This window comes from Harpia harpyja, chromosome 3 (assembly GCF_026419915.1).
Source record: "Harpia harpyja isolate bHarHar1 chromosome 3, bHarHar1 primary haplotype, whole genome shotgun sequence".
Classification (NCBI taxonomy): Eukaryota; Metazoa; Chordata; class Aves; order Accipitriformes; family Accipitridae; genus Harpia; species Harpia harpyja.
The window spans coordinates 39,710,675-39,726,123 of NC_068942.1; the positions used below are offsets into that span (position 1 = coordinate 39,710,675).

Genomic DNA, 15,449 nt, shown 5'->3' on the forward strand with positions numbered 1-15,449 from the left:
ATAAAGGCCACGTAAAAGTATTGACCCGGATACAGTGTGATTTATGGGGCATGTTTAACACCATGGAGCCTGATGTACACTTTTAGAGAAGAAAACAAAAAATACAATGATATGTGAAAGTCCAATAAGGCTTTTGATTCTGGCTTTGGGTCTCCATCAGCAGGTGATTTTCCTGTTGACCTCACTTCAAGGGAGATGGAAACAGGTCTGGCAGGGGTGACCGGGGCTGGGAGCTGAGCAGGGAGGCTGGGAGAGAACTGCGCTGCATCCCATTTACATTGTTTACTGCGCTAGGAGTAATGCAGACCCCAGGAGCTCGTAAGGTTTGACCTTTTCTTGGGAGGTTTCTCGGGAGTAAGACAGGATGCTAAGAGGGCCATCAGCCCAGGCCGGTGACAAGGGTGTGGGGATCACGGTGGGCTAAGTAGGTGTGCCGAGACAAGGTAGGATCCTTAGCTGAGATGAGTTAGCACGGCCGCTCCTACCGCCAGTCCCACGATGCTCTCTGCACTTGTGGGATCCATGTTTCCAAACAGACATCAGGCACGCTGGAGAGACCGGCAAGAATGATGAAAAGCCCAGAAACCCCTGCTTCATCGTGAGAGATAAAGAAGTTTAGTCTATTTAACTTCTCAGAGAGAAGGTTAAGAGGTGCCTTGATCATGATCTATTAATACCTACACAGGAGAAATAGTTCAGATAGCAGATAGCTCTTTAATCTAATAGGCAAAGGCATAATGCAACCCGGTGGCTGAAAGCCAAAACTCGATGCCTCCAGACTAGAAATAAGGGGCACGTTCCACCGTCAGGCACATCAAGCTCTAGAACAACTCACCCACAGCAGTGGTGGCATCTCTCATGGGAGGGAGGTGTGCCCGTGCCCCGCCGACGGCTCTGATGCAGGAATTATTGGGTACGAGGCGGTAGCCTGTCACCCACAGGGGCAAGGCTGAACAGTCGCAACGACTGTTTGGCCCTTAAAAACTGGGATTTTACAAATGGATAGTTGATCGTGTTTATTTTTATATAGAGGAGGAGAATCTCCCTTCCCCACCCCAGCAATTTAAAACTGATCTGTAGCCAGGATGCTGTAAGTATATCGAAGTAACAACATAGCGTGGAGGTAGTTACTTTTGTCCTCATTCATTTCCTTTGCCTTATGTGTTATACCGACTTGTCGTGGCTCTTTGGAAGGAAAACCAAAAAGAAAGGGGGAGTGAAAGGCCGGGGTAAATAAACACATCCTTGGCTACATTACCAGCCCTGCACACACGGCGTTTGTAAGCTCCTCAAGAGGAGGGATTATAGCATGAGCTGTTTATCACTGCTTCTGAACTACACAAGGACGGCAAGCCTAAAGTCTTTTATTAAAGCTTCTACGTGAAGGCCAATGAGAAAGGACGCTTTCTGAAAGTCAAGCATCCCCCAAATATTCCAGACTCTGTCCCTTAGCATCAAGGTATCAAAAAATCACTCTGTGAGAAATCTCGGCCGGCACTCCTACGGGGCTTAGGAACGATTTCGGTAACCCCGCCAGCTCCGCGCACCATCGGGCTCCGGCAGACTTTAGAAACTCCCCGGAGGGAAGCCTTGCACCCCACAACCCTGCAAAGGGACCCAGGGGCAGGGGAGAGACGGTGGCAGCCCCCGCTTCGGCACAGCCCTCCCGCTGCTCCCATCCTGCCGCAATGCCCCTACCATAGCCAAGCTGCTGCCGCCAAGCAGCCACCGGCGAGCGAAACAGCAGCTCTTTCTCTGCGACATACCTCGCGATCCTCTGAGCATACTTGGCCCGCGGGGCAGCCACAAAGTTTTTATCATCTCGGCCCTGCGCGGCGTTTCCTTGCAGCACGGAAAGTCTCTCGGCCGGGCGGGGAGGGGGATCTCCATCGCTGCCGGGAGCCAGCTGGAGCGGCACGCCGGCACTGCAGCCCAGGGAGAGCCTCCTCTCCTCCGGCAGAAAAACCGTAGCGTGCAGGTGGGTTTACAAAGGCTACAGGACGATCTGACACAGGGTCTCAATATGCCGCGCTTAAGCACGCAAATAGTATTTTCTATTAGTCTGCCTTTAAATTTATGTGCCTGAATACATCGCTCTTATGTTAATGGTGTTTCGCAAGACCTACGGGTGATGTAACGTGGCCAGATTACTGTGAGAATCGTAACTTTGCTCCCGACTGCATTTTGAGTGATTAGAACAGTAACCTTCATATCACCTTAACAGCCACATTGGTATTTTATTACATATATTCCCAAGCAGATTATGTTGTTAAGGCAGATTTTTTGAACCGTAACTCAAGAGGAGAAAACACAAAGCCTTTGCAGAAATCTGTTGCTGGAGAGCGTGGCAATTGGATGCTTTCAAACTGCATTTGGGCGCAGATGAAAATTTTAAAAGGTGAGCTTTTTTGACTCTCCCAGTCACCAGCAGCCTCTCTGCTCTCCCACCTAGAGCCACGCTGGGGAAAAACGATGCCTTTTAAACAGAGGCAAATTTTCTTGATGAGGGTGAGGTACAGCCCCGGCAGTCCTTCCCTCTGAAAGGCAAACTGACCACAAACACACCCCATGGAGCCTAATTAATATTTTAATACTCACTGGTCAGAGATACAGAGCTATAATATGTAAACTTTCAAACCAACAGCATCTCTCTAGAGTATGCTTAAAATACCAGGGAGCATCAAAAAATGTGATCATGCCCAGCTGAAATGATCCAAAGCATCTGTTTGTCACTCAACCCTGCTTTTCTTCCTTATTTTTTGCATCGCTCTCTCAAATTTCTTTCCTTCCTACGAGATAGCCGAGACAGCCTCTACAGCCACGTTACCTTGACTGCCCCAGGTTCAAATCACCATTTGAAGCTCAGGTGTTGCGTAGACACTCAAGGCGCGTCGCTGGTGTTTTGAAGTTCTCCAGGCACCCGTGCCAGTCCCGCAGGCGGTGGGGGACAACCCCCAGCACCAGGAGGTACGTGCCCAAGCAGCTCCAGGATCGCTGCAAGTTGTGGGGCACCCTGGATTTTTGCAGATGGACTTTGGAGGTGTCTCAGTGGCCCGACTGTTTCTGGGCTGGTGTCTAAGAGAGGAGCAAATCCTTGCTCTTTGGAAAGACTGGGAAGCATGCAGGTGCCAGTCTGCTCTCGTATTCTTACCGTGAGCCCCTTGATTTCTTCCTGGCAGTGGTCCCTGGCCCGGTTTATGCCCCGCTTGGCCAAACGCCTTGAAATCCTGCCATTCCTGCACTTCTAGAGCCTTGGCCCCCAGTGAGAGCGGAGCGCAGCCGTGGCCGCAGGCCAGCTGGATGCCCGCTCCCAGCTCCTCCCCACCGCTCACTGGAGGTGCTGAGCAAGTGCAAGCGTACATCAGGTGCCCATCACGGGTACCTGGAGCTGCCGAAGGCCCGTGTGCCGCGTGGGGATGGCACTCAGGGCTATTGCGGAGGTACTACAGGTCCGTAGGTACGAGGTTGGCTATGCCACGGCAGATGAATCAGCAGCTTGAGTCCGTGGAAGGGGATGGCCTGAGCCGGCGCATCACCTGAGCAACACCGCTGATGGAAACCCCAGGGCCACCGGCGTGTTTCCAGCAGCAGCTGGTGGTACGGCTCTTCCCCAGCTCCGGGAAGAGAGTCAGGACAGGCAGGAGCCTCAGTCCTTTACAAGGCGTAGGAAAACAGGCACGAGAGAGTGGCTTCAGGGCTTCCTCACTCAAAACAGGGATACACCAATGCAGTAGCACCGTATAACAAATGCTACGATGGGGAGCTGTTGCTATGGTGAGGGAAATAATATTTAAGTACCAACTGTTTATAAATATAAAATCCCTACAAAGTTTTCTAAAATTAGATTAAGGGGGCTAGGGCTGTCAGGATATTGCAAAAGACTTGAGAAATACCGGTATTTTGGGGCACACAAGAGCTGGGTACGCCTAAAACAGCAAATGCAAGTCCAAAATGCTAAACATCAGAAGTGACGACTCTGCTGTTGTGCTTCCTGAGATTTAAAGGCAACCTCATAGCCCTGAACTCACTGTCACAGCCTGGCAGGCCTCTGAGAGCGGAGGCAAGACCAGCGTTCCCAGGGATTTATTTTTCTCGCTACACAATTGCAGTGCAGGGACCTGGGCTCTGCTGTTTCTCGTAGCCCGCTCGCTGTTGAGCGAAGTTGTTCGAGATGCTGATGGACATGCTGGTACCGTGATCCCCACAGTTACACTTTGCGAATCCTAGAGTCAGAGGTGAAGATTTGTGAATCCCCGAGCTGGGGAGGCAGCTTCTTGCAGAGCTCTGGGGGTTGTCAGGAGCTGGGTGTTGCTCACATGAACGTAAGAAGAAAGCTGCTGTGATTTCTTATAATGCCCAGGCAGCAACAAACATGCACAAAATAAAACAGGGATATAAGAAATGAATATCCATTGTAGCGTCTCCAGAATCATAAGCTGGCTCTCGTTGGCAGCTGCCATTTCAGCGGAGGTGCAGTTAAAGTGCTGAAAACGCAGCTTAGTTGGCAAGTGCCTGACAAAAGGGAAACGCTCAAAGTTGCCAAAAGTAAATGTCCGACCCGTTTCGAGGGGTCGAACAGAAGCAGAAACTGGGAGGAACATGACCATCAGACCGCAGCCGCCTCAACAGCCCTGTCACTCTCCCATGTTCCCTTTCCTCTGCCCCATAGCACCTTCCCAAGCGGTCAGTATGGCACCCTCCCGCCTCACCTCATCAGTATTGTGGCACTGGCACCGCCGAGGACGGTTTTGGTCCCTGCCCGTGGCAGTGAGCCCTGGCCGTGGCAGGGCAGGGAGGATTCCTGGCGGTGGAGAACTAGTCCCCATGACAATATTTTTGTCGATGAGCAAAGGCCACGGGAAAACGAGTGAAGAATAAAAAGCACACCGCCATCGCTACCAAACCCGGTGAGGCCCAGAGGGAGGCTGCTTGTGCCCCAGCACTGGGCACCCTCTGCCCCGCACCCAGCCCTCCTCGTCTGAGGGGTGGCCTGACCCGGTCCCCGGGCATCCCCGTGTCCCCCCCTGCCAACACCCAGCGTTGGGGGGGACGGGACACGGAGGACGGATGGACACACACGTCTCCCGTGGGAGAAAAGCCCCACCGGGGCCTCCCCCGCGACAGCAGCCGCTCTACCCTCTCCCTCCGGGCCGCCTTGGGGAGGGGAAAAAAAAAAAAAAAAAAGAAGCGGAGAGTTTCCTTCTCGGCAAAGCCGGGTAGCCCAGCGGCCGGGCTGGGGCTCAGCGGGCAGCGCGGAGCGGAGCGGTGCGGAGCGGTGCGGAGCGGTGCGGGCAGCGCTGGGCGGGGGCAGCGCGGAGGCTCTGCCTGCGCTCTGCCTGCGCTCTGCCTGCCTGCCTGCCTGCGCAGGGAGGTCCGGAGGAGGGAGGGGAAAGCGGGTGCAGCCCCCTCCCCTGCCCGCCCGTCCTCCTTCCCTCCCTCCCTTCGCCGCCGGCGCGGAGGGGCGTGGAGAGGAGAGGCGGCCCCGCGCGGCGGCTGCCCGCGCGGGCAGGGCAGGCAGGGCGGGCAGGGCGGGCAGGGCAGGCAACGCGCGGCCGCCGGCAGGGATGAGCCCCCGCGGCGCGGCCCGCTGAGCTCTCGCCGCCAGCCGCCCCCCCCTCCCCCGGGTAGGGTCGGGTCGGGCCGGGCCGGGCCCGGCGCCCCCCCTGCCCAAGGAAGAGCGGCGGGGACCCCCGCTGGGGATGCGGGGGGGGGACCCGCCGCGGCGCTCCGCCAGGTAAGGGGTGCTGGGGGGGGGGGAAGCACGGATCGGCGGGGGTACCCGGGGGTGGCGGGCCGGGGCTCTGCCGTAACCCTTTCCTCGCCGCCAACTTTGCAGGGCAGCGAGACATCACCCGCAGCGGCGGGAGGGACTTTTCCCGGCGGGACCCCGTCCCGGGCTGCGAGCGCCCGGCCACGCCGCCGCCCGGGGCTGCATTAGCGGGGAGAGGAGGTTTGGGGGGGGGGAGCATCCCCGGCCCCCGAGACCCGCGGAGGGGGGGGGGGGGAAGGAGCTGCGGTGAAACTTGGGCTGTTGTTGGGTGAGGAGCTGCCGCCTGGAACAAGTGAGTAAGTCCCCGGTGGCACAGGGCAGGCCAGATGCTCTGCCCGGCGGTGTGAGCCGCGCCAGCCGGCCGAGCAAATGCCCCGGCATTTGCTGTCAGACCTTAAAGTGGTCTGATAAACCTGCCGTGAGGACGCAGGCTGGCGAGGAGACCTCGCGTAGCGGGGTCGAAGCCCGCCATGGCATGGAGCGGTCCCACAGGAAAGCTGCGTGGTTCAAGGTTCGGGCTTTCGACGCGGCCGTAGGCTGGTTACGTTGCAAAGGGAGCGTTTCGGGGTGGTGAATGAACGCGTTCATCCCAAAAGAGCCTTCCAGCTCCTGCCAGGGGAGCGCTCCGGGAGGGAGCGAGCGTGCACAAACAGGCGGGTGGATGGCTCCGGGGAAGGCGGAGAGCACAAAAAAATCGTACCGGGTTTACCCAGGCGTTCGCATCCTCGGGAAGAGACAGATGCAGTTCAGCAGATGAGGGATAATCAGGCACAGGTGGATGTTGCGATAAGAAAACTCTGGGACTGGCTGGGGTTGGCTTTACTTGATAGTGATTAATTAACTCAAAATGTGTATGCTGAGCGCCAGTAGGGAAAAACCGAAATCCCCGTCGAAAGCTCTGTGATGATTTAAGTGCTGGTCAAAGTGGGCAGTAATCTTCTGGCAGCAAAGGATCTCTCGGTCCCTCTGAAACGCAGAGGGGATGGGCAGAGGCGGGGGAGCGGGGGGCATGCCAGGAGTGGCTTTGAGCACTGGGATCCCCTGCCTCATCCTTAGAAACATGCCCTCGGAGGTGACGCACACGAGAGCAGAGCGAGTCTGGGTCTTACGGGCACGAAGCAGCTCCGCGCGGCGCATGGCGCGGTGCTCGCCCGAGGAAGGTGGCAGGTGTGAGTCCCCAGCTGGCATTCGAAGCTGTGACCGTAGGGAAGCTCTAGTGCTGTATGGCTGAAGAGGAGGTGAGGCTGAAGGCTCGCTCCCACTCCGTCAGGATCTCACGTTGGTGGGCCTTGCTGGAGCGGGTGGGGGGCTTGGGGACGGAGACCAGCCCTGCTCACGCTACCCAAAATCAGGTAGCGCCTGTGGTGAGGGGAAAGGCGGGCTGCGGTCCCCCTTTCTGCTGGGGAGCGGTGGGGTGCAGCCTGCCCGTGCCCAGGGTGGGTGGGCCACAGGCGTGCTCTGTGTCTGCCTGGCTTTGCAGAGCCACCAGCATGACTAAGCCACTGCGACCGAGTGGGATGCTCGTCATTAAACCCCGTCAGGAGCCCGTCTTCCCTGCCTCAGTGGCCACAACATGTTTTACAAGATAAACTCTTGCTCACTGAGAGGACGCTGGGAAGTGGCAGGGCCCGTGCCGGTGGGTCCGCGGCCGAGAGTCATTTTGCAACCCTGCGACTTGATTTCTGTGCCTGGGCGGTGAGGCCGGGGTGGGGTAGCGGGGCCGCAGGAGCCAGGGGTGTTGCTTGCCAGGCAGGGGTGCGGGGTGAGCAGCCGCTGAGGTTGGTGCTGCAAACTCCGTGGGTGACTATGCACGCGTGGGTCTCCCTCCCGGGAGGGATGAGGGGTTGTCTGCGATGAGGCACGTTTTGGGATGTGTCCCCCCAGCGAGCGCGCTGCAGCGATGCCTTCCGAGTGCTGCAGTCGCACTTATGTCAGGAGAGGGGTTTTGCCTTACAACTCCCTGGCGTGGGCTTTGCCTCGCGTGGGGTGTGCCTGCATGCCCCTCTGCGCCGGCACGAGTGTGCCCAAGCGGGCAGGCAGCCCTGCCCGGTCCCTATGCTCATCCACCCGCCTTCCTGGCACCGAGACCCTGGCACCTCTCGGGCGTTTGCTGCTCACAGTTGTGTTTTCCAGCTGGTCCCAAAGTCCTGAGTCACTCTGCCGTTTCCATGGAAACAGCCTTGCTGGCGGGAATCAGTTTTGGGGGTTGAGGGTGCCGGTAGCTGGACCGGCACCGGGGAGGCCCCGGGGAAGGGCTCGTGGGGCGCAGGCACTCCTCCAGCACATCGCCCTGGCGCCGGGGCTTGTGCCAGGGCTGGAGCAGGCACCCACGTTGCACAGACCCTCGCACCTTCTTCCGCTCCCTTTTCCCTTCCTCCCTGCCACGGGGAAGTCCGGAGGGACTCCCCTGGCAGTGGCGAGGGAGCCCAGGATGAGCCCAGCCAGGCTGAGGGCACAACTTCTTGGGGAGCTGTCGAGAGAGGGGGACAGCCTGGAAGGCAGCCAAAAAGAGCAGGTTTTCTTGACTGCCCTGCGAGAGAGCCTTGGAAACAGCAATGACAGTATCAGTTGCTGCAAGGTCTCCTGCCTAAAGCTGCCGTCACCCCCGAGTTGCCCAAACACAGCCACCTCTGGGGAGCAGCAAGGGAACCTGCAAGGAAGGCTTGGGGCAGGAGGCAGGGCAGCCGTGTGCCTGGAGATGCTGTGGGACCCCCCCACAAGGATGAGAGTGCCACGAGGCAGTGCCCTGCATGACACCTGGCTGCTTTTGGAGGGGAGAAGAAGTGTGAGTCGTGCCGATCCCTGCAGCAGCCCCGCCGAGTCCAGCCTGCCTGGCAGCGCCTCAGCTCAGCTGCCAGCGCAGCCTCCGGCGCCGCGGTCCTGCTGCACGCCTCTAAAAGCAGGTCATTCCCATCAAACCTGGAAAGACCATCCCCAAAACAGGAGTCCACCGCTCAGCATCTCCCTCCCGGGCCTCCGCTGCGCTCTGGCTGGCTGGCCGCGCTCGCCGCTCTCCGCACCGGTGACTCACGGATGCCATTCAGCTTAATTCATCGCCTCCCATCTCCCCAGCGCTCCTGGGCTGTCTTGCTGGCTTCTCGCCTGCTCGTCCTCCCCGCAGCGGTGCTGGGAGTCAGGGGAGGAGGAGGAGGAGGAAGGCAGGTGATTATGCACCCGCTGCCATTTGCGGGCGTGCGGGGTGGGGGGATGCTGCACTGCCTGTGCCCATCCTCTCCCTTCTTCTGGGAGAGGGAAGCAGGGCAGGGGAGAGGAAAGGCTCGGCACCTTCTTCTTCCCACAGACAATGCTCCTGTCCCCGCGCCAGGCACCGGCCGGCCTCCTGCAGTGCTCGGAGCCGGTTGCAGTGCTGCATCCCTCGCGGACAGCCTGGTCCCGATGCGACTGCAGGCAGCCGGACAGAGATGTGGGCAAGGCAGCGCAGCGCAGTCTGGCATGCTGTGACCAGAGGGGGGTTAGGGTCGGGGAAGGGGCAGCGGTGACCCCGGGACAGCGTAAAAAGAGCCCGCGCGCCTTCTCACGGGCCCGTTGCGGTGCCAGCAGTGCGGGGGGGGGCTGGTAGGTACAGGTGACTTACCCCCACCCCAGCTCTCCACCTTGTAGCCCCAGCTGCCTGGAGGGACCTACTGGACTCAGGTCCTGCCCTTGGGCTGCATTTGCTCATCGTCTTTGGTGGAGCTGAGCTGGAGACAGAGCAGAGGGAGATTTCAGCTGGGAACACTTACAGCACGGAAACATCTGTGAGGCCAGCATTTCAGATGACTCCCATGGTCACAGCATCCCATGGTCTAGGGCTGAGTAGCCAAAACAGCACATGCCTCACACTGGACTCTCACAGCCCCATCTGGGCATGGCCCTCGCTCCTGCTGCTAGGCTAGACCGCTGGCCCCAGTATGGGTGCCTGAAGAGGAACAGGCCAATTTAAGAAGAAGGTCCCTCAGGGCAGGGATGGGAGAGCAAGCGGCTATCCTGCTGTAGGAGCCATCCTCCCGCAGCACGTTGGCTCCCGGAGAGCATCCCGCTGCCGGTGGCCGCTGCCTCTGGAGCCCAGGGCTGGGCTGAGCTGGAACCACAGCCCCTCGGGGACAGGCAGCGGTGGGAGGAGGTGGGAGAGCCGGTGGGGGGGCTGAAAGGAGGCTCTGGCTGGCTTTAAAGGCCACAGATGAGACATCAGGGAGGGAAGACTTCTCCCCAAAAATGCCCCTCCCTGGCTGCGGCTCTGCAGATGGGCAGGACACACGCAACGGGTGACGAGGGGCAGCCGAGGCTGAAGCTGGGCTGTAGTTTCACACCTGCGCTGCCAAGGAGGTGAATCAACGCCCCGTTTCTTCCCCTCCGCGGCTCGGCGCATTGCAAAAGGGAGCAGGTGTGGGTGGATGGAGGACTTGAAATGTTCGCAGCCAGCGATCCAGCAGGAATTGGGACCAAGGAGGCACCTGGGCTCTGGTTGCCTTTTGCGGGGGAGCCGGCATCGGGTTTCTGCCACGTCCCGGGACAATCCGAGTCACGTCTTTTCCAGCATCCATCAGCAGCGCAGCAAGGAGTAGAAGTTGAGGTTGTGCGTGAAGGGTGCAGTGTGGCTGGCCATCACTAGAGAGCAGGAAAGTGTTCCCACTGCAGCTTCCACCTAGGTAGCATACGGGAGTCACCTGGGCCAGGTGATGATGCCAGCAGGGACCCTTCTGTCCTGCCCTGACTTAGCAGACCCAGAAAAACACTGTCCAAAGGATAGAATATTTCACGGCTCTTAGTGCACAGACGTGGTGATGGCAGGCAGGGGGTCGCCTGCCGCAGCTGTGCCGGAGCGCCCATGCTGGGGTCCTGCTCTAAACCCCTGCTCCCAGCAAGAGGTCTCTGGAGCTGGTAGCTCCTGCGGGCTCCTGCCTGCACCAAGCAGCTGGGGAAACTGGTAAATAATAAAAATAATAACTAAAAAAAAAAAAAGGAAGGAAGGAAGTTTTTGACTCACCTACAGGTCTGAGCAGCCCTCCTGGTGTTACTTGCTGGGTGACAGGGTCTCTCCGTGGAGCGGGACATGTTGAGGTGGGAATAACATGCCATGCCAGCTGCCATGGGCTCTGCAGGGAATGCACGCCAGGAGCGTTGCACCATCCCAAGCCCGTTGGGGATTTCAGCATGCTCTGAGCTTGAACGGGCCTCGTGCGCTGAAATCCGTCGCTGGCCCATCGGTCTCCCTCGGAGACCTCTGCCGAGCAGCGACAGCAGTGGCTCTGACGGTCCTGCCTGCAGTGCCCAGGGTGCTGGGGCCAAGCAGGGGACCAGGAGCTCACTACCAGCTTGTGGCCGGCTTGGTGCTCTCCCTGGGGACGCGCAGAGAGCACGAGCGGAGCGGGGGAGAGGAAGCAATGGCGGCAACGGATGCTGCGGGAAGGAATGGCTCTGCTGGGTGAGAGCGGAGGTGTTTGGGTCTGTCCCCTTCGTTTGCCTGAGGAGGGTGGGCAGGTGGCTGCAGAGGCACGTGCACAGGTGAATATACCACACTGAGGGGAGGGACACGGAAGGAAAATGGGCAAGGGGAAGCGGGTGTAGGGGAGCTTCAAAGCCGTTGCTAATACTGGGGTGTCTCCCCTGCACAGGGGTTTTGGTTTGTTTGGGGTTTCTGGGATGAGGCTGCTATCTCTTGTCCCCCAGCCCTGCTGGCCTTGGGGAGTGATAGCACCTGGATGTGAAGCCCCGTGTTTTGGAGAACAGCAGGGCAGTCTGTGAATGTTATTTATTTGGTTAGTGAACAGGGAGGAGCTGTTGAAGCACCACCGCAGCTACATCCTCTCCCAGCAATGCCGCAGCTCCCCAGGCATGGCAGGGCTGCTCCTCACCTAGCCGTCCCTGAGCACCCCATCTAAGCATCCTGCCCAGCCCCCCCCTACCCTCACCCACATGCGGGCAGCACCAAGGCAGGGGTTAGCACCACTGAAGTCGGCCTGTGCAACTACAGCCCCACTCTTCCCTGTACCCATCTCTGGTGCCAAGGGCTCCTGCTGCTGCACTGTTGCCGATAGAGGATGGAGGGGATGCAGTTTCTCGTGCTTCCTCCTTTGTAGTATTGCTTTCCCCCCTCTGGTGCTCAGAATAGGAGGGGGGCCTGAATCCCAGAGCTGAGCAGGATCTGGCCAGCACCGTGAGCTCAGTGCTGGGGGCTGGCAGCTAGGACACAGCTCTGGCGGTTGCTGCTTGTCCCCAGAGGCTGACAGACTGAGCTGGCCTGGCTGGTGGACCTCTAAGCAAAGAGGTTTGCAGCTCCAGGAGAGCCATCGCCCCTCTCCCAAGCAGCAGGTTGTTGGCCTGGATGGGCCATCCCTCCTCCTGCCAGCTAGACAAAAAGGATGGAGACAAGCCTCTCCGGGTCGTGCTTGGCACTGTCCCCTGCCCTCTCCCTGCCATGGCTCCTGCACCGGGTGTCAAAGGCGCTGACTGATGGGGTGACAAGTGACTCACGAGGCAGCTGGGGAGGAGGGTTCGCAGCAGCTGGATAGAGGCACATAGACGGTGCGGCCACCAGGCTCTAACATGCCCCTGCCTGGGCCGCAGGGCATGGGGTGAGCCGTGGGGCACGGGATTTGTGTCCCAGCCTGGAAGGAAGCAGTCCCTGGGGCTGAAGTCCTGGCTGGAAGCGTCCCTCCAGGCTTGCCAGCCTCTGCCTGGTCTTCCTTTCCTCTGAAACAGGGCTCTGCAGTGGGCGACTGGGTCCACGTGGTTATGGCCGATGTACGTGCATCGGGAGGGTGTTTATTGGTACCCCCAGCAGCAGGATACTTGGGTCCTCCTTGGCAGTCCTTGCTCAACCCGTGACTTCTCTGTTGGGTTGCAGACACCAAGACGACCTGTGAAGAAGCTCCATGAAGGTGACCAGCCATGCAATGTTCCTGGAAGGCTGTCCTCCTACTAGCCTTGGCATCCATTGCGATCCAGTACACAGCAATCCGGACCTTCACTGCCAAGTCCTTCCACAGCTGCCCCATTCCCAACCCCGTGAACTGCAGCCTGAGCCAGGACACCGATGCGGCCGACAGGCTGTGCGACGAGAGCCCCACTTTCTCGTACAACCTCTCCAGGAAGACGCACGTCCTCATCCTCGCTACCACCCGCAGCGGCTCCTCGTTCGTTGGGCAGCTGTTTAACCAGCACTTCGATGTCTTCTATTTATTTGAGCCCCTCTACCACGTCCAGTACACCCTGATCCCAAAGCTGACACAGAGCAAGAGTACGACGGACAGGCGGGTCATGCTGGGGGCCAGCCGAGACCTGCTGAGGAGCCTGTACGACTGCGACCTCTACTTCTTGGAGAACTACATCAAACCCCAGCCCGTCAACCACACCACCGACCGCCTCTTCCGCAGGGGAGCCAGCAAGGCCCTGTGCTCGCCGCCCGTCTGCGAGTCCCTGGGAGCTGTCGACCTCCACCTGGAGGAGGGAGACTGCGTGAAGAAGTGCGGTACCTTGAACCTGACGCTGGCCACCGAGTCCTGCAGAGAGCACGGGCACGTGGCCATCAAAACCGTGCGGGTGCCCGAGGTCAGCGACCTCCGGGCCCTGGTGGAGGACCCGCGGCTGAACTTGAAGGTCATCCAGCTGGTGAGGGACCCCCGGGGGATCCTGGCGTCCCGGAGCGAGACCTTCCGGGACACCTACAGGCTGTGGAGGATCTGGGACGGCACCGGCAGGAAGCCGTACAACCTGGACGTGACCCAGCTCACCACGGTGTGCGAGGACTTCTGGAACTCCGTGTCCACCGGCCTCAACCGGCCGCCGTGGCTCAAGGGCAAGTACATGCTGGTGCGGTACGAAGACCTGGCCAGGAACCCCATGAAAAAGACCGAGGAGATCTACGATTTCCTGGGCATCCCCATGGACAGCAACGTCGAGCGCTGGATACAGAACAACACCCGAGGAGACAGGTCCTCCTCCAAACACAAGTACGGGACGGTGCGCAACTCGGCGGCGACGGCGGAGAAGTGGCGGTTCCGGCTCTCCTACGAGATCGTGGCGTTCACCCAGCACGCCTGCCAGCAGGTGCTGGCACAGCTCGGCTACAAAACTGCCGGCTCCGAGGAGGAGCTGAAGAACCTCTCCATCAGCCTGGTGGAGGAGAGAGACTTCCTGCCCTTCTCCTAAGGCAGCCCCAGGGGGGCCCGGTTTTGATACGGACTATTTCTAACTGTTGCCTTATTTTATTTTCTTTCGTTTTGTTCCCCCCCCCCACCTCTTTCTCTCTCTTGTCTTTTTCTCTCCAAAATTTGCACTAAACCTTGAGCGGGAATCTCAACAGCTGAGTCCAGGGGAAGTGATTGCTGCCCCTCAATACGTTTCGGACGCAAGAGGAGTTGGGTCTCTCCAAGCAAGAGCTAGAACTGTGGATGGGTAACAATGTTTACAAAACACACAAAATGTATAAAGCAACCTTCAAGCTTTCCAAACCGAAGGGTACCTGGGGTACTGTACTTTTGCACTGTTTACTTTTACAATGTAAGAGGTAAATATAAATCTAATTTATGAATTGTGTCATCCCCTCCAGAATAACTCCCCTAGCCCCTGATGAGCAGGTTAGACTGGAAGCTGAACGTGGAACGACCTCCTCATTTTTGATCTCGGTGCGACATGTCTGTCTGTTTAAGTCCTGTTATTGGGCTGGGCAGTTCGTCAGCTGCTCATACATGGTTGTTTGGTAACACCTGTGAGATTTCTTTGTGCCAAAAACCCACAAAAGAGAAAAAAAAAAAAAAAAAGGGAAAAAAAGTGTTTGGGTGGTTTGGTAAAAGCCCAACACATTTAATGCTTTATTTCTGTGTTTTCTGTAAATAAAAGTGCAATAAAAGTGACCTGGGGGTGAGCTTCAACTGGAAGACGTAAGCGACTAAACTGGTGTGGATGCATCGACAGGCAAAGAGCAACATCTCCTGGTCTGCCCAGCTCCTATGAGGCTGGGAGCGGGTGGGGGGCAAGCAGACACCACAGCCCCCCCCAGGGCAGGGGGGAACTGCAGTCGCCTCCTTGGGCACACGCACATTCGCGTCTGAAGCGTGTCAAAATGCAAGCAGTTGGGCAAAAAGTGAGAACCTGTGGTTATTTACAGACCTGTGAGCTCGTTGGCCTGCATGGGGGCACGGGACTTGGAAGTGCCCGGCCCCAGAGCGCTCACAGCACCAGCACGGCGAGCCCGGCCCCATCGGGCTGCCCCTCGTTGCCCCCCCCCGCCACGTCTGACACTGTTGATGCCAACGTTGGTGAGCCCTGCCCTGGAGGACCGGAGAAAAGCGCTCGAGTTCGGGTTGTAAAACTGCCAGAATGAAAACGAGCAAACAGGCAGGTGGTCCTGGCGAGGCACGAGTTTTTCTTTGTGAGCTGCCTGCGGAGGCAGGGCCCTTGTGTACAGGGCAGCTTGCGGGCAGCAAGTGAGCCCCTGCCACGCAGGGGCTGCGGGCTGAGCAGGGCAGCAAGCAGCTGGATGGGGAGGCTGGGCACGCAGGGCAGGAGCGATACTGCACGGCAGCAGAGCACCGAGAGCCTGACGCAAGACTCTAGTCTGTTTGACCCCTGCCTGCTGGAACAGCCGACCGGCTCCTTCGACCCAGCTGGGACGGTTCTCCGAACAGCCCAGCCCTCAAGGCATATCCCACAGACTGCAGATGGGAAGCCACCGAGG

At 58.7% G+C, this 15,449-nt stretch overlaps 1 protein-coding gene across 2 annotated transcripts; it reads left to right on the forward strand.

Annotated features, from left to right (window-relative positions):
• Positions 1-5,628: 5,628 nt before the first annotated feature.
• CHST1 (carbohydrate sulfotransferase 1) lies at positions 5,629-14,643 on the forward strand. Of its 2 annotated transcripts, none has more exons than XM_052782102.1 (2): positions 5,629-5,734; positions 12,618-14,643. In XM_052782102.1, the coding sequence occupies exon 2, from the start codon at positions 12,662-12,664 to the stop codon at positions 13,919-13,921; it is 1,260 nt and encodes a 419-aa protein (XP_052638062.1). In that variant the 5' UTR covers positions 5,629-5,734; positions 12,618-12,661; the 3' UTR covers positions 13,922-14,643. The 2 variants fall into 2 exon arrangements, with proteins under 2 accessions (XP_052638062.1, XP_052638063.1); XM_052782103.1 differs by lacking the exon at positions 5,629-5,734 and adding an exon at positions 6,976-7,122.
• Positions 14,644-15,449: the final 806 nt, after the last annotated feature.